Raw genomic sequence first — 24,248 nt, 5'->3', positions numbered from 1 at the left:
CAGGAGAGCCCCGTCCCGGAGGAGCAGGAGCTGAACCAACCTTCCCGGGAGGAAAGGCCTCGCAGGGAGTTGGAGCAGGACCCAGGAGGGCGGGGATGCCCTCGGGCTCCCTGGGACAATAACAGAGCAACTGCGCGCCCAGGAGAGTGCGCCGAGCTCCCTAAGGGCTGCAGCGCGCACGGCGGGACCCGGAGCAGCTCGGAGGGGCTCGGGCGGCGGCTCCGCGGAGGGGGCTGCGGGGCGGGAGCGCGAATCCAACAGCGCAGGCCCCGGAGCACAGGGCGCCGGGACACAGCCCAGGATCCCGCCTCCCCCGGGACAGGCAGAGGCCGGGAGGGCCAAGGACAGCAAGGACGCTCCTGCCCCGAGCTCAGCAGATCAGCGGCCCCGCCCCGGAGCCTCCAGGCCCTGCAGACGGAGAGCTCTGGAGCTACTGCCGGGGCTGACTTCAGGGCTCCAGAGCTGGCCCCGCCACTGCAGTTGTTCCTCCTGGGGCCTCACGGGGTAAACAACCCCCACTGAGCCCTGCACCAGGCAGGGGGCAGAGCAGCTCCCCCAAGTGCTAACACCTGAAAATCAGCACAAAACACCCCTCCCCCAGAAGACCAGCTAGACCGACAAGTTCCAGGGGAAGTCAAGGGACTTAAAGTATACAGAATCAGAAGATACTCCCCTGTGTTTTTGTTGTTGTTGTTGTTGTTGTTGTTGTTGTTTTGTTTTGTTTCGGTTTGTTTTGCTTTTTGATTTGTTTCCTTCCCCCACCCTTTTTTTTCCTTTCTTTTTCTTTCTCTTTTTCTTCTTTTTTTTTTTCTTCCTTTTTTCTTTTTTCTCTTTCTCTTTTCTTTCCTTCTTTCTCTCCTTTCTTTTTTTCCTTTTCCCAATACAACTCGTTTTTGGCCACTGTGCACTGAGCAAAATGACTAGAAGGAAAACCTCACCTCAAAAGAAAGAATCAGAAACAGTCCTCTCTCCCACACAGTTACAAAATCTGGATTACAATTCAATGTCAGAAAGCCAATTCAGAAGCACTATTATACAGCTACTGGTGGCTCTAGAAAAAAGCACAAAGGACTCAAGAGAATTCATGACTGCAGAATTTAGAGCTAATCAGGCAGAAATTAAAAATCAATTGAATGAGATGCAATCCAAACTAGAAGTCCTAACGACGAGGGTTAACGAGGTGGAAGAACGAGTGAGTGACATAGAAGACAAGTTGATGGCAAAGAGGGAAACTGAGGAAAAAAGAGACAAACAATTAAAAGACCATGAAGATAGATTAAGGTAAATAAACAACAGCCTGAGGAAGAAAAACCTACATTTAATTGGGGTTCCCGAGGGCGCCGAAAGGGACAGAGGGCCAGAATATGTATTTGAACAAATTCTAGCTGAAAACTTTCCTAATCTGGGAAGGGAAACAGGCATTCAGATCCAGGAAATAGAGAGATCCCCCCCTAAAATCAATAAAAACCGTTCAACACCTCGACATTTAATAGTGAAGCTTGCAAATTCCAAAGATAAAGAGAAGATCCTTAAAGCAGCAAGAGACAAGAAATCCCTGACTTTTATGGGGAGGAGTATTAGGGTAACAGCAGACCTCTCCACAGAGACCTGGCAGGCCAGAAAGGGCTGGCAGGATATATTCAGGGTCCTAAATGAGAAGAACATGCAACCAAGAATACTTTATCCAGCAAGGCTCTCATTCAAAATGGAAGGAGAGATAAAGAGCTCCCAAGACAGGCAGAAACTGAAAGAATATGTGACCTCCAAACCAGCTCTGCAAGAAATTTTAAGGGGGACTCTTAAAATTCCCCTTTAAGAAGAAGTTCAGTGGAACAATCCACAAAAACAAGGACTGAATAGATATCATGATGACACTAAACTCATATCTCTCAATAGTAACTCTGAACGTGAACGGGCTTAATGACCCCATCAAAAGGCGCAGGGTGTCAGACTGGATAAAAAAGCAGGACCCATCTATTTGCTGTCTACAAGAGACTCATTTTAGACAGAAGGACACCTACAGGTTGGAGAACCATTTACCATTCGAATGGTCCTCAAAAGAAAGCAGGGGTAGCCATCCTTATATCAGATAAACTAAAATTTACCCCGAAGACTGTAGTGAGAGATGAAGAGGGACACTATATCATACTTAAAGGATCTATCCAACAAGAGGACTTAACAATCCTCAATATATATGCCCCGAATGTGGGAGCTGCCAAATATACAAATCAATTATTAACCAAAGTGAAGAAATACTTAGATAACAATACACTTATACTTGGTGACCTCAATCTAGCTCTTTCTATACTCGATAGGTCTTCTAAGCACAACATCTCCAAAGAAACGAGAGCTTTAAATGATACACTGGACCAGATGGATTTCACAGATATCTACAGAACTTTACATCCAAACTCAACTGAATACACATTCTTCTCAAGTGCACATGGAACTTTCTCCAGAATAGACCACATACTGGGTCACAAATCGGGTCTGAACCGATACCAAAAGATTGGGATCGTCCCCTGCATATTCTCAGACCATAATGCCTTGAAATTAGAACTAAATCACAACAAGAAGTTTGGAAGGACCTCAAACACGTGGAGGTTAAGGACCATCCTGCTAAAAGATGAATGGGTCAACCAGGAAATTAAGCAAGAATTAAAAAGATTCATGGAAACTAATAAGAATGAAGATACAACTGTTCAAAATCTTTGGGATGCAGCAAAAGCAGTCCTGAGGGGGAAATACATCGCAATACAAGCATCCATTCAAAAACTGGAAAGAACTCAAATAGAAAAGCTAACCTTACACATAAAGGAGCTAGAGAAAAAACAGCAAATAGATCCTACACCCAGGAGAAGAAGAGAGTTAATAAAGATTCGAGCAGAACTCAACGAAATCGAGACCAGAAGAACTGTGGAACAGATCAACAGAACCAGGAGTTGGTTCTTTGAAAGAATTAATAAGATAGATAAACCATTAGCCAGCCTTATTAAAAAGAAGAGAGAGAAGACTCAAATTAACAAAATCATGAATGAGAAAGGAGAGATCACTACCAACACCAAGGAAATACAAACGATTTTAAAAACATATTATGAACAGCTATACACCAATAAATTAGGCAATCTAGAAGAAATGGACGCATTCCTGGAAAGCCACAAACTACCAAAACTGGAACAGGAAGAAATAGAAAACCTGAACAGGCCAATAACCAGGGAAGATTGAAGCAGTCATCAAAAACCTCCCAAGGCACAAGAGTCCCAGGGGAATTCTATCAAACGTTTAAAGAAGAAATCATACCTATACTCCTAAAGCTGTTCGGAAAGATAGAAAGAGATGGAGTACTTCCAAATTCGTTCTATGAGGCCAGCATCACCTTAATTCCAAAACCAGACAAAGACCCCGCCAAAAAGGAGAATTACAGACCAATATCCCTGATGAACATGGATGCAAAAATTCTCAACAAGATACTGGCCAATAGGATCCAACAGTACATTAAGAAAATTATTCACCATGACCAAGTAGGATTTATCGCCAGGACACAAGGCTGGTTCAACACTTGTAAAACAATCAATGTGATTCATCATATCAGGAAGAGAAAAACCAAGAACCATATGATCCTCTCATTAGATGCAGAGAAAGCATTTGACAAAATACAGCATCCATTTCTGATCAAAACTCTTCAGAGTGTAGGGATAGAGGGAACATTCCTCAACATCTTAAAAGCCATCTACGAAAAGCCCACAGCAAATATCATTCTCAATGGGGAAGCACTGGGAGCCTTTCCCCTAAGATCAGGAACAAGACAGGGATGTCCACTCTCACCACTGCTATTCAACATAGTACTAGAAGTCCTAGCCTCAGCAGACAACAAAAAGACATTAAAGGCATTCAAATTGGCAAAGAAGAGTCAAACTCTCCCTCTTCGCTGATGACATGATACTGTACCTAGAAAACCCAAAAGTCTCCACCCCAAGATTGCTAGAACTCATACAGCAATTTGGTAGCGTGGCAGGATACAAAATCAATGCCCAGAAATCAGTGGCATTTCTATACACTAACAATGAGACTGAAGAAAGAGAAATTAAGGAGTCAATCCCATTTACAATTGCACCCAAAAGCATAAGATACCTAGGAATAAACCTAACCAAAGATGTAAAGGATCTATACCCTCAAAACTATAGAACACTTCTGAAAGAAATTGAGGAAGACACAAAGAGATGGAAAAATATTCCATGCTCATGGATTGGCAGAATTAATATTGTGAAAATGTCAATGTTACCCAGGGCAATATACACGTTTAATGCAATCCCTATCAAAATACCATGGACTTTCTTCAGAGAGTTAGAACAAATTATTTTAAGATTTGTGTGGAATCAGAAAAGACCCCGAATAGCCAGGGGAATTTTAAAAAAGAAAACCATATCTGGGGGCATCACAATGCCAGATTTCAGGTTGTACTACAGAGCTGTGGTCATCAAGACAGTGTGGTACTGGCACAAAAACAGACACATAGATCAGTGGAGCAGAATAAAGAACCCAGAAGTAGACCCTGAACTTTATGGTCAACTAATATTTGATAAAGGAGGAAAGACTATCCATTGGAAGAAAGACAGTCTCTTCAATAAATGGTGCTGGGAAAATTGGACATCCACATGCAGAAGAATGAAACTAGACCACTCTCTTTCACCATACACAAAGATAAACTCAAAATGGATGAAAGATCTAAATGTGAGACAAGATTCCATCAAAATCCTAGAGAAGAACACAGGCAACACCCTTTTTGAACTCGGCCACAGTAACTTCTTGCAAGATACATCCACGAAGGCAAAAGAAACAAAAGCAAAAATGAACTATTGGGACTTCGCCAAGATAAGAAGCTTTTGCACAGCAAAGGATACAGTCAACAAAACTAAAAGACAACCTACAGAATGGGAGAAGATATTTGCAAATGACATATCAGATAAAGGGCTAGTTTCCAAGATCTATAAAGAACTTACTAAACTCAACACCAAAGAAACAAACAATCCAATCATGAAATGGGCAAAAGACATGAAGAGAGATCTCAAAGAGGAAGACATAGACATGGCCAACATGCACATGAGAAAATGCTCTGCATCACTTGCCATCAGGGAAATACAAATTAAAACCACAATGAGATACCACCTCACACCAGTGAGAATGGGGCAAATTAACAAGGCAGGAAACCACAAATGTTGGAGAGGATGCGGAGAAAAGAGAACCCTCTTACACTGTTGGTGGGAATGTGAACTGGTGCAGCCACTCTGGAAAACTGTGTGGAGGTTCCTCAAAGAGTTAAAAATAGACCTGCCCTATGACCCAGCAATTCCACTGTTGGGGATTTACCCCAAAGATACAGATGCAATGAAACGCCAGGACACCTGCACCCCGATGTTTATAGTAGCAATGGCCACAATAGCCAAACTGTGGAAGGAGCCTCGGGGTCCATCGAAAGATGAGTGGATAAAGAAGATGTGGTTTATGTATACAATGGAATATTACTCAGCTATTAGAAATGACAAATACCCACCATTTGCTTCAACGTGGATGGAACTGGAGGGTATTATGCTGAGTGAAGTAAGTCGGAGAAGGACAAACATTATATGTTCTCATTCATTTGGGGAATATAAATAATAGTGAAAGGGAATATAAGGGAAGGGAGAAGAAATGTGTGGGAAATATCAGAAAGGGAGACAGAACGTAAAGACTGCTAACTCTGGGAAACGAACTAGGGGTGGTAGAAGGGGAGGACGGCGGGGGGTGGGAGTGAATGGGTGACGGGCACTGGGGGTTATTCTGTATGTTGATAAATTGAACACCAATAAAAAATTAAAAAAAAGAAATGTATATGTATATATTTTTACCACACACACACACAAAAAAAGAAAGTAACAACCTGATTCTAAAGTTTATATGGAATTGCAAGGTACTTAGAATAACCAAACTAGTTTTCAAGAAAAAAAAAAAAATACAGTAAGAGTCATGCTTCCCAATTGCAAAACTTAATACGGAGCAATGGTAATCAAGATGATATGGCACTGGCACAAGGAGAGACATATTGATCAATGGAATAGAATCGAGAGTCCAAGGATGCCTAGGTGGTTTAGCCAGTTACGTGGCTGCCTTCAGCCCAGGTCATAATCCCGGGGTTCTGGGATGGAACCCTGAGTCAGGCTCCCTACTCAGTGGGGCATCTGCTTCCCCTCTCCCTTTGTCCCTCCCGTGCTCATGTGTGTTCTGTCCTTCTCCCCCCACCTCAAATAAATAATTAAAGTCTTTTAAAAAAAATAATTGAGAGTCCAGAAAAAAGCCATATATCAGTGGTCAGCTGCTTTTCAAAAAGCTTGTTAAGAGCATTCAATGGGGAAAGAAAACTCTTTTTGACAAATGATGGTAAGACAACTGGATAGTTTCATTCTAAAGGATAAAGCTGGAACCTTACCTCACACCATATATAAAAAAAATAACTCAAAGTGGATCAAAAAACTAAATGCAGGGCAGCCCTGATGTCTCAGTGGTTTAGCACCGCCTTCGGCCCAGGACGTGATCCTGGAGACCTGAGATCAAGTCCTGCATCGGGCTTCCTGCGTGGAACCTGCTTCTCCCTCTGCCTGTGTCTCTGCCTGCCTCTCTCTCTCTCTCTCTCTCTCTCTGTGTCTCATGAATAAATAAATAAAATCTTAAAAAAAAAAACTAAATGTAAGATCAAAAATATAAAACAGAAGAAAATATAGAGGCAAGTCTAGATGACTTAGGATCTGCCAAAGAACTCTTAGCTATGACCTGCAAAGCTTGAGCAACCAAAGAAAAAAATGTATATATTGGACTATTTGACATATTAAAACTTTTGTACTTCAAAAGATACTATCAAGACTGAGAGAAAATATTTGCAGCTCCTGTATCTGTCAACGGACTTGTATGTAGAATACGGAAGAGACCTTTGAATTCAAGAATAATAGACAATTTACCCAATTAAAAAATGGAAGAAGGCTCTGAGTAGACATATCTTCAAAGAACATAGAAAGATGGCCTATAAACACATGAAAATATCCTTACCATTAGGAAAATGCAAATCAGAATCACAGTGAGTTACTACTTTACACCCCTAGCATGCCTTTATCAAAAAGATAACAAGCGTTGGCAAAGATGTGGAGCAATGAGAACCCTCATACGTTGCTGGTAGAAATCTAAAATGACACAGGTCTTTGGAAATCATTTTGTAGTTATTTAAACTATTAAAGCCAGTTAGCATATGACCCAACAATGCTACTCCTAGGCATATGCGTAGACAAGTTAAAACATGTTTGGGGAGGGTGGAATCAGGAGTTATTGTTTAATGGATATAGTTCCTGTATGGGAGGATGAAAAAGTTCTGGAGATGGATGGTGGTAATGGTTGCACAATCAAGAAGGGATGTACTTAATACCACTGAACTGTACACTTTAAAAATGGCTAAAATGGTAAGCTTTGTTATATGTATTTTCTCACAAAACAAAACATTAAACAGATTTTTTAGTGTTTACACAAATTTGTAACAAATGTTTGTAGCAGCATTATTCATAGTAGCCAGAAGATAGAAAGAACCCAAATATCCATTAGCAAATAGGTAAAATACAGTGGTTTATCCATACAATGGAATACTATTCAGCCATAAAAAGGAATGAAGTACCAATACTTGCTACAATGTAAATAGACCTTGAAAACATTATGCTGAGTGAATGGAGCTAGTCACAGAAAACAGGTACTGTTTGATCCCATTCATATGAAAGTCTAGAATAGCAAAATCTAATAAAAATTAGATCAGTATTAGCAGTGGCTCAGAGTTGGGGATGGAGTGAGAAGTAAAAGGGTTTATAGCTGAAGGATATGAAGTTTCTTTTTGAGGTGATGAAATGTTCTAAAACAACACGGTGATGGTTGCCCATATCTGTGACTATACTGAAATCCATTAAGTTGTACATTTTTAAAAATGGTTGAATTGAATGAATTCTCTCAATAAAGCAGTTTTTTAAGAAAGGATGGGAAGAGCAGTAGATTCAGTTCTTAAAAGTTTTAATATGGATGAAGGAATAAAGCTACTTCTTTCTTTGAGATAATAGGACAATCACAGAGAGTAGATGAAGTCACAGAGGGGAAAAAAGCCACAGAAGTCTGAGTTGATGAAGGTCATTGCCAGTGGTTTGGTCTTAGAGTAAAATAGAGGAGAAAGGTCTATAGCGAGCAAGGGGCTGCAAATGTAGAATTTCAGTTTAATACCTTGCACTTAGAGTCTCTTGAAATTAAAGGTTTTGCATAAATGTATAATAGATACAATTTACTTTTTCCTCTGCTATATGTGGGTAACTTAGCAGCAGATATAGAGATCATCTAAATAAGCAATTCTTAGAGATTTGAAAGGAAGGTGAATTAGAGAAATCAGGATGCTAATAGTTGAAAGAGTTGACTGTGGATAGAGAAGGACAGACCTAGTACTGATGGAGGGTGAGTCAGAAAGGGTTCCATAGCACTGATCACAGTAAGGTCTAAGAGAAAGTTCTTTTGAGTAAAATCTAGCACCTTTATTGACACACAAAGCCTGGCATGATATGTTCCATCTGTTTTCTCTTTGACTTCATCTTGCAATACTCTCCTGGCATTTGTGTGCTCTGCTCCTCAAAGTTTGTGGCAAACCAAGTCAGATGTGGTCCCTCCTCAGGGCCTTTGCGTTTCCTATTTTGCCTGGAAAGCTCTTATCCTGAAAGTCTCTAGCACTTTGCTCCCTCTTTCCCTTCAGTTCTGCTCAGCAAACCTTCCCTTATTATCCAAAATAGGATGAAAAAGAGCAAGAGAGAGAAAGAGAAAGGTTAGCTGAACACATTCTTTCTGGCTTGCTTGCTTCATTTTTCTCTTGAGACTTACAACTCTCATATTCCATATTTATAAAACAGTTAACAATTTGTATTTCTTTTTTTGTGTGTGTCTTTGTCATTAGCAACCTTAAGTTTCTCATTAGTAAACTTTAGGAGGACAGGGAATTTTAATTGACTGACTTCACTACTATATTTCCCACACCTAGGAATTACCTGGCAAATTGTAGAGACTTAATAGTATTTGTAGGAGTGAAGGAGATAGGGACAGTGGGAGTATGAAAGGTTTTCAAGCTCTGAGATCTTAAAAGTAGAGTAGTTCAAAATGATGACTCAAATAGGGGAGCTCCCTAGAAAAGCTAAAATAAAAGTAGATTCCTCATACAGGATGGATTTTAAGAAAGCTATCAGTTTTGGCATTGTAGTCACCAAGGATCTTTAGTACAGATCTGAAGACAGGAAGAATGTTAGTACTTAAAACTCAGAACTGAAATATCTGCAGAAGAGGAGAGGCTTCCTAAGGTCAGTAAATGACAGAAGCAAAAATAGCAAAGACATTTAAATAGATGGCAGGGTCTTCAATAGAGGGTTGCCTCAGGCCGATTTAGGTACGGTCCTCCCTGTTTGCATTGTGTTCTGTCTTCACCTATTACAGATATCACTATAGTTAGCCCTTTACCTGCTCATTTCTCCATTGCATTGTAAAGTACTTGTAATCTACATCTTCCCAGCACTTAACAGGGCCTGGTACATAGTATTCTCAGTAAATACGTGCTGAGGGAAATACTTACTGAATGAAAATGCTAAGAGATAACTATGGAATTATAATGTACAAGCCAAGAGCATTGTGACCTCTAGGGCTTGTAGATGACCAGAAAGGGTGGGGAAAGGAGAAAGCAAGGTTTCATAAATTATATGATAGAGCAAGTCCAATGTTTTCAAGGTTGACATTTAGAATGAAGGGGGATTTATTTAAGAAAAAGACAATGGAAGGGCTGGTAGAAGGATTATAAACAGGGACGATATGAGAGATAGGGAGTTAATTATAAGAATAAGAGAGCAGGGATCCCTGGGTGGCTCAGCGGTTTAGTGCCTGCCTTTGGCCCAGGGTGTGATCTGGAGTCCCGGGATTGAGTCCCACATCGGGCTTCCTGCCTGGAGCCTGCTTCTCCCTCTGCCTGTGTGTGTGTGTGTGTGTGTGTGTGTGTGTCTCTCTGTGTGTCTCTCATGAGTAAATAAATAAAATCTTTAAAAAAAAAAGAAGAAGAATAAGAAAGCAGATGGAAATGATGGTTATAGAGACATTTGATATAATTGCCAAAAGAAAAATAGAAGACCCAATAGTGGGACTGCTGACTGTAATTGGACAATTACTGCTGACAAGTAATTGGAGGCATGGGAAGAGTAAGAAGGAAAGAGTAAGAAGGAAAGATGTGTGTAGTAGGCTAAGTTCTGGTTTGTGAAGAATATTGTGAAACAAATGAGCTTAGAACTCCAATTGGGGGGCATCTGGTTGGCTCAGTGGTTGAGCGTCTGCCTTTGGCTCAGGGTGTGATCCTGGGGTCCTGGGATTGAGTCCCTCATAGGGCTCCCCACAGGGAGCCTGCTTCTCCCTCTGCCTATGTCTCTGCCTCTCCAATTGGGAGGATTTATGTGATTGTTGCACTTTCACAAACACTGTATTTTGTCCCTGTTCTGTTAGTTTGGCATGGGAAGGCTGATAAAAGCCTGGACCTTGTGCACCTCCCTCTCCAGGAGTTCTGTGGGAAATGAGTTGAGTTAGTGGAGCAGATTTCTGTATACTTGGCTTTCTTGTGAAACTTTGATATAAAAACTGGATTTCCTAAGCAAAGACATAACCCCATTCGAATTATTAAGATTTTACATTGTTATTCTTTTCATTTCAAATGACAGACTATGGTAAATGCTGGCTTATATTGTATTTATACATATGACTTATGTATGAATTAATACATTTAGTTCTTAGTAAAGGTTTAGTTATGAAGTATACTTTTTAAACAAAATTCTTCTTTTTGTTCATATAGTTATGTTTTTATATAGAAGATAGGTTTTTTTTTTAAGGTTTTATTTATTTATTCATGAGAGACACAGAGAGAAGGCAGAGACATAGGCAGAGGGAGAAGCAGATTCCCTTTCTGGGGACCTGATGTGGGACTCGATCCCAGGACCCCGGGATCACGACCTGAGCCAAAGGCAGATGTTCAACTGCTGAGCCTCCCAGGTATCCCTAGAAGATAGGTTTTTAAGTAAGATATTTATAGCCCAATAAAATAGCATTTAGTTTTGTATGATCTGAATTCAGTTTTAATATATTTTGTTTCCACAGCCCAGAAAAGGCTTTGAAAGACTCACTGCAACCCTATGAAGCTGCTTATTTATCAAAATCTTTATCTCGACTCTTTGATCCTATCAACTTGGTTTTTCCCCCTGGTGGTCGCAATCCTCCTTCTGCAGATGAACTTGAAGGTATCATTAAAACTATAGCAAGGTATGTATTTTTATATAATGGCATGCTGTAAAAGGCCTGCCACATTTGTTAGTGATGTTTTGATTTGCTTCAAATGAATTCAAGTAATTAATCCTGCAGTTAAATCAAGAGTTTTGCAATGAATCAGTGCACATACAGTACGTACTTAAAATTCCAATTGATAAAACCATTTAAGTGCATTCGAAAGATAGCTTATTATAATTATTCTATATCTCATCAAGGATACCAAATAAACCTAATTTTTATTCCATAGTAAATAATATTATACAGTAAAGTAATCATAAAAATAATTTTACATATTGAGAAGTTAAAGCATAGAGCTTAGTGTTTTTATCTTAAATCCATAAAGTGCTTCATGGCATACACAGGATTATAATCTTGATTCGCCTACTTGAACCTATTTTGAGCTTTCTAAGTGAATGTGACAGCTTTTAAAACTCTCAGAAGGTAAGGTATCCTCGTAGAGGTGCCACCTGAATGCTTGCAGACAATGTAATTATACTGTTGCCTTAGACATTTACAGTTACCCAGATTAATTTGAAGTTAAGACTATCTCATTTCCTGTCACAGCTAACAAGTTGTCATAACAGTAGGTCTGTGCATTTGTAGGTGAACATTTTAAGAAACAAAAATAGTAGTTAGGCAATATACGACCAAAGTGTAGAACTGTCTAGATTGTTTTAGACTATACAAATTTGAAGATGGTGACTTGGAGCCATGTAAAGTAGGACTAAGAAGCCACAGGTATAATGTCTGTGAGCATATATCCAGCTGTAAACATACCTATATGGTGTTGAAATTGCTGTGCATCCTGATCTTGAATCTTTACACAATTATCATGACCTTCCAAAGTCCTGACTCTAGATTTTTTTACTGTAATATCTCTGTTATCTGTTCTGTATGGAGTGACAAGAAGAGTCTTAGATTCAACTTGATCTTTTTTTTTTTTCTCAGTTTGATCTTTTGACCTGTTTATGGAAGGATTAGAGAGGCATCTCTTCCATTCCTCTGGGCAGCTTGGCAGTGCTGTAATCAAAAACAATATGAAGCTTGAAGAAGCATAGTTACACCAATATTCAGTAGAATTTAAAAGTGAGCATTAATAAAGTTATGTCTCACTATTTCTGAAAGGGCATTTTTATTCCACACAGTATGCACTAGTGTTGTTTCAAAGTCCTTTACTTTCTTCATAAAGAAAATTATTAAGTGCCAAGATTTATTTTGCTCCTTCAAAGTCAATAACTAAATACGGGTTTTTGCCCAGTTTTTAACTCCTATTTTTTCCACGGTCTTCAAAATACTTCATTTTCCTTTTTTGCAGCCCCAACTAATCCAGTGTTAAAGTTGAAAAAAGTATGCCAGAAAAATACTTCAAGACTCCAAATTTTAAAATTTCAAATTAAATTTTTTGTTATACTTTTGATATATTTAAAAAGCTACTCTACAAAATAGCATGGATTGACATAATTTCTACAGAATGCTACTGAGCATCTTTATGTATCATGTGTAATTTATATTTTTAGCCTATGTCCTTCCAAGGTCATGATTTCCATTCAAAAGCTGTCATTTCCTTGCAGATGTCTGTGATATGCAGTGTCTCTAATTGCACTTATCAGTATTAACAAGAGTGCTACTTTAAAAATCTGTACACAATTTACTCTCTTAATCACAGCCTGGACCCACACATGACGTGCTTTTATTAATGAGAAACTGGTCATTAACCAAACCATCTCAAAGCACTTTTTCCTAATGCTAATTTCAGAGAAAAAAAAAGAGACAATGCAACCAATTCTTGGAAGCAATCAGTGAGATCTATAAAAAGAATCACTACATTGCTTATTGGGTTTAAGTTTATATGTTGTTCTTCATTTTGTTGATGAACTATGTTGCTAATAATTAAAGTCTGTTTTTGTTTTCTCCAGTGAACTAAACGTAGCTGCTGTAGATGCAGACCTCACATTAGCTGTGTCAAGAAACGTGGCAAAGACCATCCAGTTATACGGTGTTAAATCGGAGCAGCTTGTAAGTGATATCGCTTCTGTAAACTTTCTGATTTTGTTTAAAATTGCTAATTAGGGGTACATGGGTGGCTCAGTTGGTTAAGCATCTGCCTTTGGATCAAGTCCCACATCTGGCTTCCTGCTTGGTGGGGAGCCTGCTTCTCCCTCTCCCACTCCCCCTGCTTGTATGCTCCCTCTCTCTGTCAAATAAATAAATAAAATCTTTTAAAAATTAAAATGAAACTGCTAATTATACTTGACTATAAGTATAAATACTGAATTCACTGATTATGAATTTACTGGTTTTACTTTATGGAAATTTTGAAACTTCCCGATGAATTTGAGCCCCCCAAAAAGCTAAATCTATTTTAAAAAATGGCCCTCCTGCCATTGTTATACTTTCAGAATACAGGAAGATTTCATAAGGCTTAAAAAAATGTCTGTACCACCTTATGGCATCATTATGTATATAGATTTTTAAATATAATTACCTCAGATTGATCAAAATTCCCCAGTGGTGTGACCACTCACCCCAGATATCATTCATACCTGTTGTGAAATTGACTTGAACTATTAAAAGATGGCTAGAAGAAGTGAAGTGCTTAAAATTGTGATTAAAAATGTTGGTTTCGGGGATCCCTGGGTGGCTCAGTGGTTCGGCGCCTGCCTTTGGCCCAGGGCGCGACCCTGGAGTCCCGGGATCAAGTCCCACATCGGGCTCCCGGCATGGAGCCTGCTTCTCCCTCTGCCTGTGTCTCTGCCTCTCTTTCTCTCTCTCTGTGTCTATCATAAATAAATAAATCTTAAAAAAAAAAAATGTTGGCTTACTTTTAACAGGTTTTAATCCTAGAATATGGAAGTTAAACACTAATATAATTTTATTTGAAAGATTATTTTATTTGTATTTAAAATAATGGGTAGCGCAGCCTCTATGGCGCAGCGGTTTAGCGCCACCTGCAGCCTGGGGTGTGATCATGGAGACCCGGGATCGAGTCCCCACATCAGGCTTCCTGCATGGAGCCTGCTTCTCCCTCTGCCTGTGTCTCTGCCTCTCTCTCGCTCTCTCTGAATGAATAAATAAATAACTCTTTAAAAAATAAAATAATAAAATAAAATAAAATAAATAAAATATGGGTAAATAACTGCATCATAGTCCTAATTCTATGCATTAATGTTTTCAAGTTAAGCACACATGTTTAACCAGTATGTGTGTATGCTAACTGAAATCCAAAGCATAAGGCTTAGTATATTTTCAGCTGTGCTGATAGATGAGTTTTAAGGAATGTGCCAATATCTCTACTGTCTTTACAGGAGTGACCAGCCATGTTTTCACTTTAGCCTCTCTGACTGCTCCCAGATAAACATCATAAAATGAAGTAATCTGGCTTTACCTATATTCTAGTAGTTCTAGTTGGTTCTGGAATGATTTTTAGGGTAGGTTGGTACCAAATTGAACAGAAAGAATTTGCATAAAATGATCCTTGGTGGTAACAGTCATATCATGAAGCTTCTTTCAGTTCCAGTGGATGGCCAGATTTTGTTTGCACATTAATATGCTGTTTTCCATTCAGTTGTTCTTGTAGCTTTGACAAGCAATTTAGAACTAGCTTTTAAAATTTTTGTTTATTGAAAACTGGTCCTACAGAGACCATGGAAGCTCTTCATAGGTAATTAGATAACTAATTTTGCCTCTTAAACTTTTTTAATAGAAGCTTTTTTTATGATCATTGCTTTTAAAAACATGGTTTGTTACTGTAAGTGAAATTCAGTATTATATCCAATAGAATCTAGTGTAATTACTAAAATGTCAGGAAAAAAAAATTAGATGGTCCCACCTGAGAACAACATTATAAGGAAGAGCCAGTATATATATATACTGACCTTGATCTTTTGACCTATTTATGGAAGGATTAGAGAGGCAACTCTTCCATTCCTCTGGGCAGGAATATATTTTACATTTTATTTGAAAGATATATATATATATTTTTTACATATATATGTGTATATATGTACACATATGTTTGTGTATGTGTGTGGGGGGGTATATATATATTTTTTTCTTTTCTGTTGGAGGAGGTGGCAGTGGTAGTGATAAGTTAAGACACTAATGGTAAAGGCTTTGACAAAATTAAAATGTATCAACAGATGTTTGATTGAATTGATACTGGTGGTCAGATAGTTTGTGACCCTAAATTACTCAGGCTTACAAAACCTACAATGCTGAAAGCTAACCAGAAAGTTATTTTCAACTTTGATTTCAGTGCTTAAACAGAGCTTAAGCATTAATAAGAGTAGAAAAAGCATTATATGCTTTATTTTTAAAATATATTATTGATTAAGGATTTATGTAACATTTTAGTATACATCTCTTATTCTGGGCTAATAGTAGTATTTCTGTTATTCCTTTATGTTTTTAAATTGGACATGTTTTATTCTTTGGTCTTGCTATATTCTTGTTCTTTTAGAATTATTTCACTGAAGGGGATCCCTGGGTGGCGCAGCGGTTTGGCGCCTGCCTTTGGCCCAGGGCACGATCCTGGAGACCCGGGATCAAATCCCACGTCGGGCTCCCGGTGCATGGAGCCTGCTTCTCCCTCTGCCTGCGTCTCTGCCTCTCTCTCTCTCCTCTCTGTGCATTCTCATGAATAAATAAATAAAATCTTAAAAAAAAAAGAATTATTTCACTGAAAAAATTTAGAGGAAAATACCCAGTATTAAGTCTTTGGTGGGAGAAAGACTTGAAACAGAATTTAAAGTAGAATAACTTCTTTATCTGTAAATGGAAATGTTGACTTGAAATATGGTATGATATTTCTGGAAATGAAGAATTCTTTCTATGGATGAAAAATTTAAGTCCACAAGGTTGATAAGTGATAGAAATCAGATCCTTAATGGAATGTTCAAGCAGTGAGATAAAGGAAAGCTAGAATTTTCAAGACAAACATGTTTTCAAAATGAGGGACTTGACAGAACCTAAAATGTAGTATGAGCAGCTTTCCAGAATCCTCCTGTTTGTGCTCTCTTGCCCTCTCTCTCTCAAATAAATAAATAAAATCTTTTAAATAAATAATTTTTAAAACCTCAGATTTTACTCTAAACCAAGCACTAAACTGTATCGTACTTCAACACAAATAGATCTTTCTTTGTTTTTTATTTAAGAAAAGTGAGACTGTTTTTGTGACTTCTTTATTCACTAATTTATTTTACAATATATGATAGAGGTCTAAATCTACTTTAATATATGCATGATATATTTTATGTATGTGTTATAATTTAACTTCTGTGGTCTTAATGGATAATGCTTTGGTCCATAATAAGTTAAATGATAAAAACTGAGTGACTTATAAACAGCATCAATTTATTTCTCACAATTCTGGAGCCTGTCCAAGATCACAATTCTTGGAGCCAAGTCCAAGATCAAGGCATCAGCAGATAAATGGTATCTAGTGAGAGCCCCTTTACTAGTTCATTGATGGCTGTCTTTTCCCTGTAACCTCACAGGGCAGAGGGGCAAGGGGGCTTTTTCAAGCCTCTTTTGTAAGGGCACAAATCCCATTCATAGGTGCTCACTCCACTCTCATGACCTAATCACCTCCCAAAGGCCCCATCTCCTTGGGCATTAGGTTTCAAGGTATAAATCCAGGGTGGAGTGAATGAGGATACAAACATACAGAGCATAACAGATATTTAGATGATTTTTTTTTAAGTTTAGAAAAGAACAGGGATTTAACCTTGAATTTTCATACGTGAATTATAACCAGTAAGGGTTTTACTACCTCTAGTATGTATTTAATTTAGTGTGTAATGTGAATATCAGCTTCCCAGGTGCCCTTTTGTGAAAAGGAGATCAGTGTTTTTTAGACTGTCTTTATTTAAAAGTTCTTATTCACTTGTTTTGACATCAGTTTTGAAGTTATAATTAATTTACTAAGTAGAATTTTATGTTCAAAACACACACCTACAGATGTGTATATCCTATTTTATGATTGAACTGAACAAAACTGATAATTTAATGGTTATATGTTACTAATTTGTATAGTTCTGAAATGTGACCTTTAGAAGAAAATGTCACTAGACCTTGCTATTTCATGTTTGAATCGATGTTTTTCTTGTCCTCTGGATATTAAAATGAAATTAAAATATTAGTATATAAAGGAGTTATTGTGGTACCTTTATAAACCTTTATAAGCTTATAAACTTGTCATGTCAAAATTATAGGCAAATAGGGATGCATGGGTGGCTTGGTGGTTGAAGGCTCTGCCTTCAGCTCAGGGCGTGATCCCGGGGTCCTGGATCCAGTCCCACATCGGGCTCCCTGCAGGGGGCCTTCTTCTCCCTCTGCCTATGTCTTTGCCCCTCTCTCTGTATCTTTCATGAATAAATAAATAAAATCTTTTTAAAAATTATAGGCAAATATAGTAATTGGTCCTTTTAAAAGGTAAACTGGGAGGACATTTACCAACAATAACTACTATCTGATGGTTTCAGAGGATGACATCTAGAATCTTGGTGTAAATGTCAAATGTTATAAACTGTGAGAAAGTAGATTGACATTTAATTAGGTTGCAGGCCATTTAAATGGAAACAATAATAGGAGTGACATTTAAGGAGAGGTTTCAACTTTAATGCAGGTCAGTAGCTGTGTATGAGGTCAATAGTACTAGATGGCAATAGGGTTTCGGTATTTTTTTTAAAGCTTTGTAAATATGCCCTTTATTCTTTGTGTAATTTCTTAAGCAATTTGGGGACTTGACATTCCTATAGTGGAAGAAAACCAACATGTATGATATTTAAATGACAACAGAGAACATGTGAGTTCAACTTTTTTAGTTTTAAATGTCATCTACCTGGATACTGCTCTATATATTATACAGTAATCTGTATTATTAACCTTAAAATAGCAAAAGGTTTTTAAAATATGAAATCACTTGGAAGAGTTTTTATATTATGTGCAAATATACGATACATATCAATAGATTATTTGGCCTAAATGCACTTAAGCTATAATACAAAGACACTGAGCTCTTTGGGTTACCTACTCTCTTGATTCTTAGCTGTCTACTCCTTCTTACCTCCATTCTTGCATTGAGCTATTTTAGGATCATTCTCTCTTTCCTTTGAGATTGTTTTCTGACTTGGCTCCCAGAGTTGTGAGAGCTTGATTTTCTGTGGGCTACGCCAGGTCAGTACAGTAGTAAATGGTCATGTTGGTCTAAGATTCAATAGGCCAGAGTGAAGACAGAAATGTCAAATAATGGTTATTGTCATTAGGCAGTATTTTCAGAAGGAAGTAAAAAATGCAAAGTTTTTGGTTAAAGTCTGCAAAGTGTGTATTATCTGTTGCCATGAGAACATTGCCTGACAGACAGCCACAACACCCAAAGGGCATATAATAAGCGCTTAATGCTCATATTTCTCCAGACAGATAGGAGGCAGCTCGGTGACTTTGCTTATCTTGGTTGAGTTTGCTCACAGCAGGCTGGCTGCTCGTGGAGGCTAGCTTCATCCATAGTTAAATACTCTGTTCTGCATGTCTCTACTCCTGCAGCAGGCTCTCTTGGGCTTGATCGCATGATGAGGGCAGAAGCACAAGAGAGAAAATATTCCCAAAAGTCTGGCTCACCAAAACAACCCAACCACAGTGTAGTATTAAATTGCAAAGGATGGAAATAAATAAATAAATTAATTAATTAATTAATTAATTAATTGCATAGGATGTAAATGCAGAGAGGGATGAGGGACTGGGACCAATCATGCTGTATGTCTCAAAGCCAAATTAGGATCATGGCAAAAACAAAAAAAGACAGTTCATGAACTTTCCTTTTTATTCCTTAATCTCCCTACTAGAAGCCTATCAGTGTGTAATAATTTTTTTAAAATATCTATTCACATATGTGTGTATTTTTTTGAGCTATAAAAAAATGGAGTTGAAGATCTGCATTTAACTCCCCAGTCAGGGAGTCTGCTTGACACGGGGCTTGATCTCAGTGACCCTGAGATCACTACCTGAACAGAAACCAGGTGCGCCAAAAAAAAAAAAAAAAAAAAGAAACCAGGTGCGCCACCACAAGGTGCCCCTAATTTATGTGTGTGTGGTGAGAACTTTTTTTTTTTAAGTTTGTTTGTTTGTTTAAGTCATCTCTACACCCAGTGTGGGGCTTGAACTCATGACCCCAAGATCAAGAGTTGCATGCTTTTCCAATCAAGCCAGACAGGGATCCCTTTTGTGGTGAGAACTTTAAAACTTTACTCTCTTAGCAGTTTTCAATATTCAATACAGTATTGTTAACTGTAGCTCCCTCCTATATGTTATATTCCCAGGGCTTATTTATCTTCTAATAGAATTTTGTATTTTGACCATTTCATTCATATTGCCTCTGCCTCTGCCCTGCCTCTAGCAATCACCAATCTGTTTTCTGTGCCTATGAATTCTTCTTTTTAAAATATTCCATGTACAAGTGATAATTATGCAGTATCGACTCCCTGTCTGACTTATTTTATTTAGCATAATGGCCTTAGGTCAATTCTTGTTATCACAAATGACAGGATTTTCTTCCTCTTTTAATGGATCAATAATATTCCATTGCATATACGTGTGTGTGTTATGTATGTGTGATGTATGTATGAGTATGTATACATACACACGTGTACATATATCTCTGACATTTGCTTCATCCATTCATCTATTCATAGGTTGTTTCCATGTCTTGGCTAGTATAAATGCTATAGTGAACATAGAAGTGCAGATATCTCTTCAAGATAGTAATTTTATTTTCTTTGGGTAAATACCCAGAAACAGAATGAGAAGTAGAAGTAGATCCATGTGATAGTTCTGTTTTTAATTTTTTAAGAAAGGTCCATAATGTTTTCCATAGTGACTGCACCAGTTTATGTTCCCAACAGTGCCTAACAGTTGCCTTTTCTTCATATCCTCACTAACACTTACTATATATCTTTTTTGATACTAGGTATAAGAGGTCATATATCATTGTGGTTGTCTGTTCAGAAGATCTAAAATCTCATTGGGTTTTTTGGTTTTTGCTGCTGGGTTGTAGGAGTTCTTAATATATATGTAGGATATTAATCTTTTATGATATATGATTGGCAAATACATTCTCCCAAGTGTGTAATAAATTTTAATGACATTCAATATCAGTTTCATAGCCAAAAAGACAGAAATTTATTACTATTATAATTCACTTAATAATTTTAATTAATGTTAATATTACTTTAAAAAACTCAAGAGCCTTGTTTTTATTTTATGATATGTATTTTGACCCCTTATCACATTTTCTAATCTTTATTGCCCTATCCATGTTTTCATTACTGTATATAATATTTAAATAAATATTTTTCTTTCATGTTTTCTTTTTTTCATTACAAAAGGTACTTTTATTTATTTTTAACTTAATTTCAGAATGTGAAGTTTCTTCAGTCTCTGAACAATAGAATTTCCCATACTAACTCTAGGAAATAGAAGTAGTAGAGACTTGAAAAGAATTTTGGGCAATTAAATCTTGCCTCATAATTTTTTAATACCATATTAGCACTTCCATACCATAAAGATTTTTAAAATACATTATTCACTTTTTCAAGGTATTCTCATTAACAGGATTAGTCTGAATTACCTGGTCCATTTTTGCAGGAATTAGAAGTCTCACTATCATAGAGCTTTTACATCTTTTCAAGCATATTAATGATCAGAAAGAGCTTTTATTCTCATCCTTGTTCCAGGGTATTGGAATATAATTTAATTCCCTAATGTATGTTTCAAAATTACACTACATAGAAGTATGTATCTGAGAGAGAAAATTGTCAGCCTTTAGTCAAGGTTAGGCTTTGATTCACTCAGAACACTCTCCTAGCTAGCATACTCAAACGTACAGATATACCTAACAGTAAAGATCTAGCCATATTCACAAATATGATATAAAGAAAACCTACATTTAACTCTGAGGGCTGCTATAAGTACCAGCATAGTATGATATGAGGCAATATTGCTTGGTAAATGGAACAAGGCCAAAACACACTCAGGAATTGGATCTGCAATATGCCAGTGTGATGGGATTTCTGAGCGTTAAGCATTAGATACAGTTGTGAATTGGAGAACAATGGTTTGGAGGGGAGAGGGAAGCATGATTGAAAGACCAACTCTAAAACCCCCAAACACTTGAGACAATCTGTGAGAGGGGAAGAAAAAAAAGACATATAAACCCTTCCTTTAAAAATTAGGATGCGAACTAAAGTTTCCTGCTTTTGAATATAAAAGAACACATTTACATCTCAGAAGACTGATATTTTCAGATTATCCTTTACTACATCAAGCACATAGCACACTTTTGGACAACTTTTACTCAACTCACTAGTATGAAGTTATGCCAATTTAGGATATTTTCTGAGACATACCTAAAAAAATGATGTATATGGAAAGTGTTCTGTGATAGGAATCAAGAAAATCCTTTTTCTCCTCGGATAATCTCTTTTTAAAGTCATTTTTCAATATTTTAGGGTAGGAATTGTTAATCTACAACGTCAGTGAAGGGGCTTCAGGGGTATCTGGCTGTGAAGCCCAGGAAATTATCACATGTTATGACATGTGAATTTTTTCTGGGAAACTGTGACATATTTCAAAGAGGTCTATAATCCCTCCTCCTGAAAGGATTGAAAATTATCTAGAAAATCTCCCAATATTTGTCTGTCACAAACTGTAACGTTTTAATGAGGAAAAGGAAGAGGGGATATGGCCCACTTAGGATAGAATGAATGATTTTTAGAAAAGATGATCAGGCCCTTGGAAGAATAGATGGGAGATACAGTTTGTGACAAAATGTGTGTGTGGTTGTGATGGTTACTTCTGTCCTGTGATAAGAATCAGTTTTCCTGGTCGATGAAACTCTTAGAGGATTTATGACGGTTGAGTTCCTTTTGGAGGACTGCCCTCAGGCAGATACGGCAAATTCAGAGAAAGCCATTCTGTCGTATTTGCTGTTTTTCAGTGACTTAAACTCAAAATAATATACCAGAGCAGCATATTTTGGAGTGGCATGTCCTGAACTCCTTCATACACAAGTTATACAGAAATCAACTATTTCTGCATACCAGCTACAAAAAGAAAATAGAATTTATTTTTTGAAAACATTATTTATAATGGCATCAAAAATAACATGTTTCTGTGAATAATTTGAGAAAACATGGGAAGACTACACTGAAAACTAAGTCATATTGAGAGAAATTAAAGGAATAAGTAAATGATGGCACATACTCTCTTCACAGATTGGATAGCTCAGCATAGTAAATATATATGTCCTTCTAAAATCGATCTATAAGTTCAATATAACAGTATACTTTTTTACCAATGCAGAAATATTTGCTCTACTAATATCAAGACCCATTAGAAATCTACAGTAATTAAGATGATGAAGTATTAGCATAAGGATAGAGAAATACATTGAAAGAGAGCCCCACACATATACAGTCACTTGCTATGTGACAAAGATGGTGGCAGTAGAGACCAGTGGGGAAAGGATGGTCTTTCCAGTAAGTGATGATTTCCTTTCAACGCCTTGTAGAAAAAAGTGATAGTTGGCTCTCACCAGAGGCAAAAATCAGTTTTAGATAGAATGTAGATCTAAATGTGAAAAGGAAACCCAAAAGAAATACCCATATGTGTACATCACGAGACATTTGTAATAGCATTATTTGTAATAGCCTCAAACTAGAAACAGCCCAAATGCCTATCAACAGAATGGATACATAAATGCTAAGATATTCATTAGTGGAATACTATACAATATTTAAAAATGAAACTATAGCTTACATACATTCCTACATGAAAGAATCTGACAAACATAATGTTGAGCAAAATACAAACATGTATATGGTTAATATAAATGAAATAATATGTCCCAAATGATTCCATTTATATAAAGAAATCACTTTATAGGAGGAAGGAGGAGATGATTGAATTGGGACCGCAAGGAAGGGTTTTTGAAGTGCTAGTAATATTTAAATTTCTTGTTTATGGTTACAAGAGTTTTTGATTTGTGATAATTCATTTACCTGTTTGTTGATTTTTTAAAATATATTTCTATCTTGATTTTATATTTAAATTAAAAATACTTTTAAAAAAAACCTGTAAAGGTATGTGTAGAGTTGGGCCACATAGGTATATCCTAGCTTTATAGGGGATAATCATGTAGTCTTTAGGACTTGAAAGAATATGGTGGCTTTTATAAATTTTGGAAGATGCTTAGTGAATCTCTAATATTGCATAAACTAAACTTAGAAATAAAGTAAAAAAGGACAGATCGGGAAAAGTAGAAATGCCTATTTTTCTTCTTTAGTTCACCAACCACCCACTTCTCCCCAGTTTAAACATCTAAGAACTTCCTAAAATAAACTAAGCAAAACTAGATATAATATGCTGTACATTTGGAAGTTTGAAGAAAATAAGGGATATGAGTGTGCGTGTGCGTGTGCATGTGTGTGTGTGTGTGTGTGTGTGAGGCATCTTTTCTTGGGTATAGATTTCTTTATTTTTACTTTTATAAAATATATGTTCTCACTCTTGCTGAGAACCCTATTGGGAAATTGAGTTTCTAACTGTAATCATTCTGATAGCCTTCAAAGATGGACAGTAATGACAAGGAATATTGAGCTCTGGGGAATTGAGATTCCTTTTTCTCTCAGGAATCCATAGAAAATGCTTCAAGAAAATAATTGATAGTGTGAACTAGTGAGTGAAATAGTAAGGAAGATACCTGGTAGTCTTGTGAAGGCATTTATGTGCTATTTTGGAAAACTTAAGACATATTATTAAGCTAGAAAAAGAAGGTAAAAATAGTACATTTAGTAGTCCCACCTGTGAGTGAA

The 24,248-nt window shown here is 37.2% G+C and overlaps 1 protein-coding gene across 2 annotated transcripts in view; it reads left to right on the top strand.

Moving 5' to 3' along the window:
• Window positions 1-24,248, top strand: part of COG5 (component of oligomeric golgi complex 5) — a 296,918-nt gene that overhangs the window by 226,059 nt on the left and 46,611 nt on the right. For both annotated transcript variants that reach the window (XM_077864022.1, XM_077864023.1), the window contains exons 13-14: window positions 11,215-11,376; window positions 13,299-13,398. In XM_077864022.1, the coding sequence (XP_077720148.1) occupies window positions 11,215-11,376; window positions 13,299-13,398 (262 nt within the window). The remainder of the gene's footprint in view (window positions 1-11,214; window positions 11,377-13,298; window positions 13,399-24,248) is intronic.

Source organism: Canis aureus, chromosome 21 (genome assembly GCF_053574225.1).
Source record: "Canis aureus isolate CA01 chromosome 21, VMU_Caureus_v.1.0, whole genome shotgun sequence".
Lineage (NCBI taxonomy): Eukaryota > Metazoa > Chordata > Mammalia > Carnivora > Canidae > Canis > Canis aureus.
Note: the sequence above shows the minus strand (reverse complement) of the source record. Positions and strands in the feature narration are given on the sequence as shown.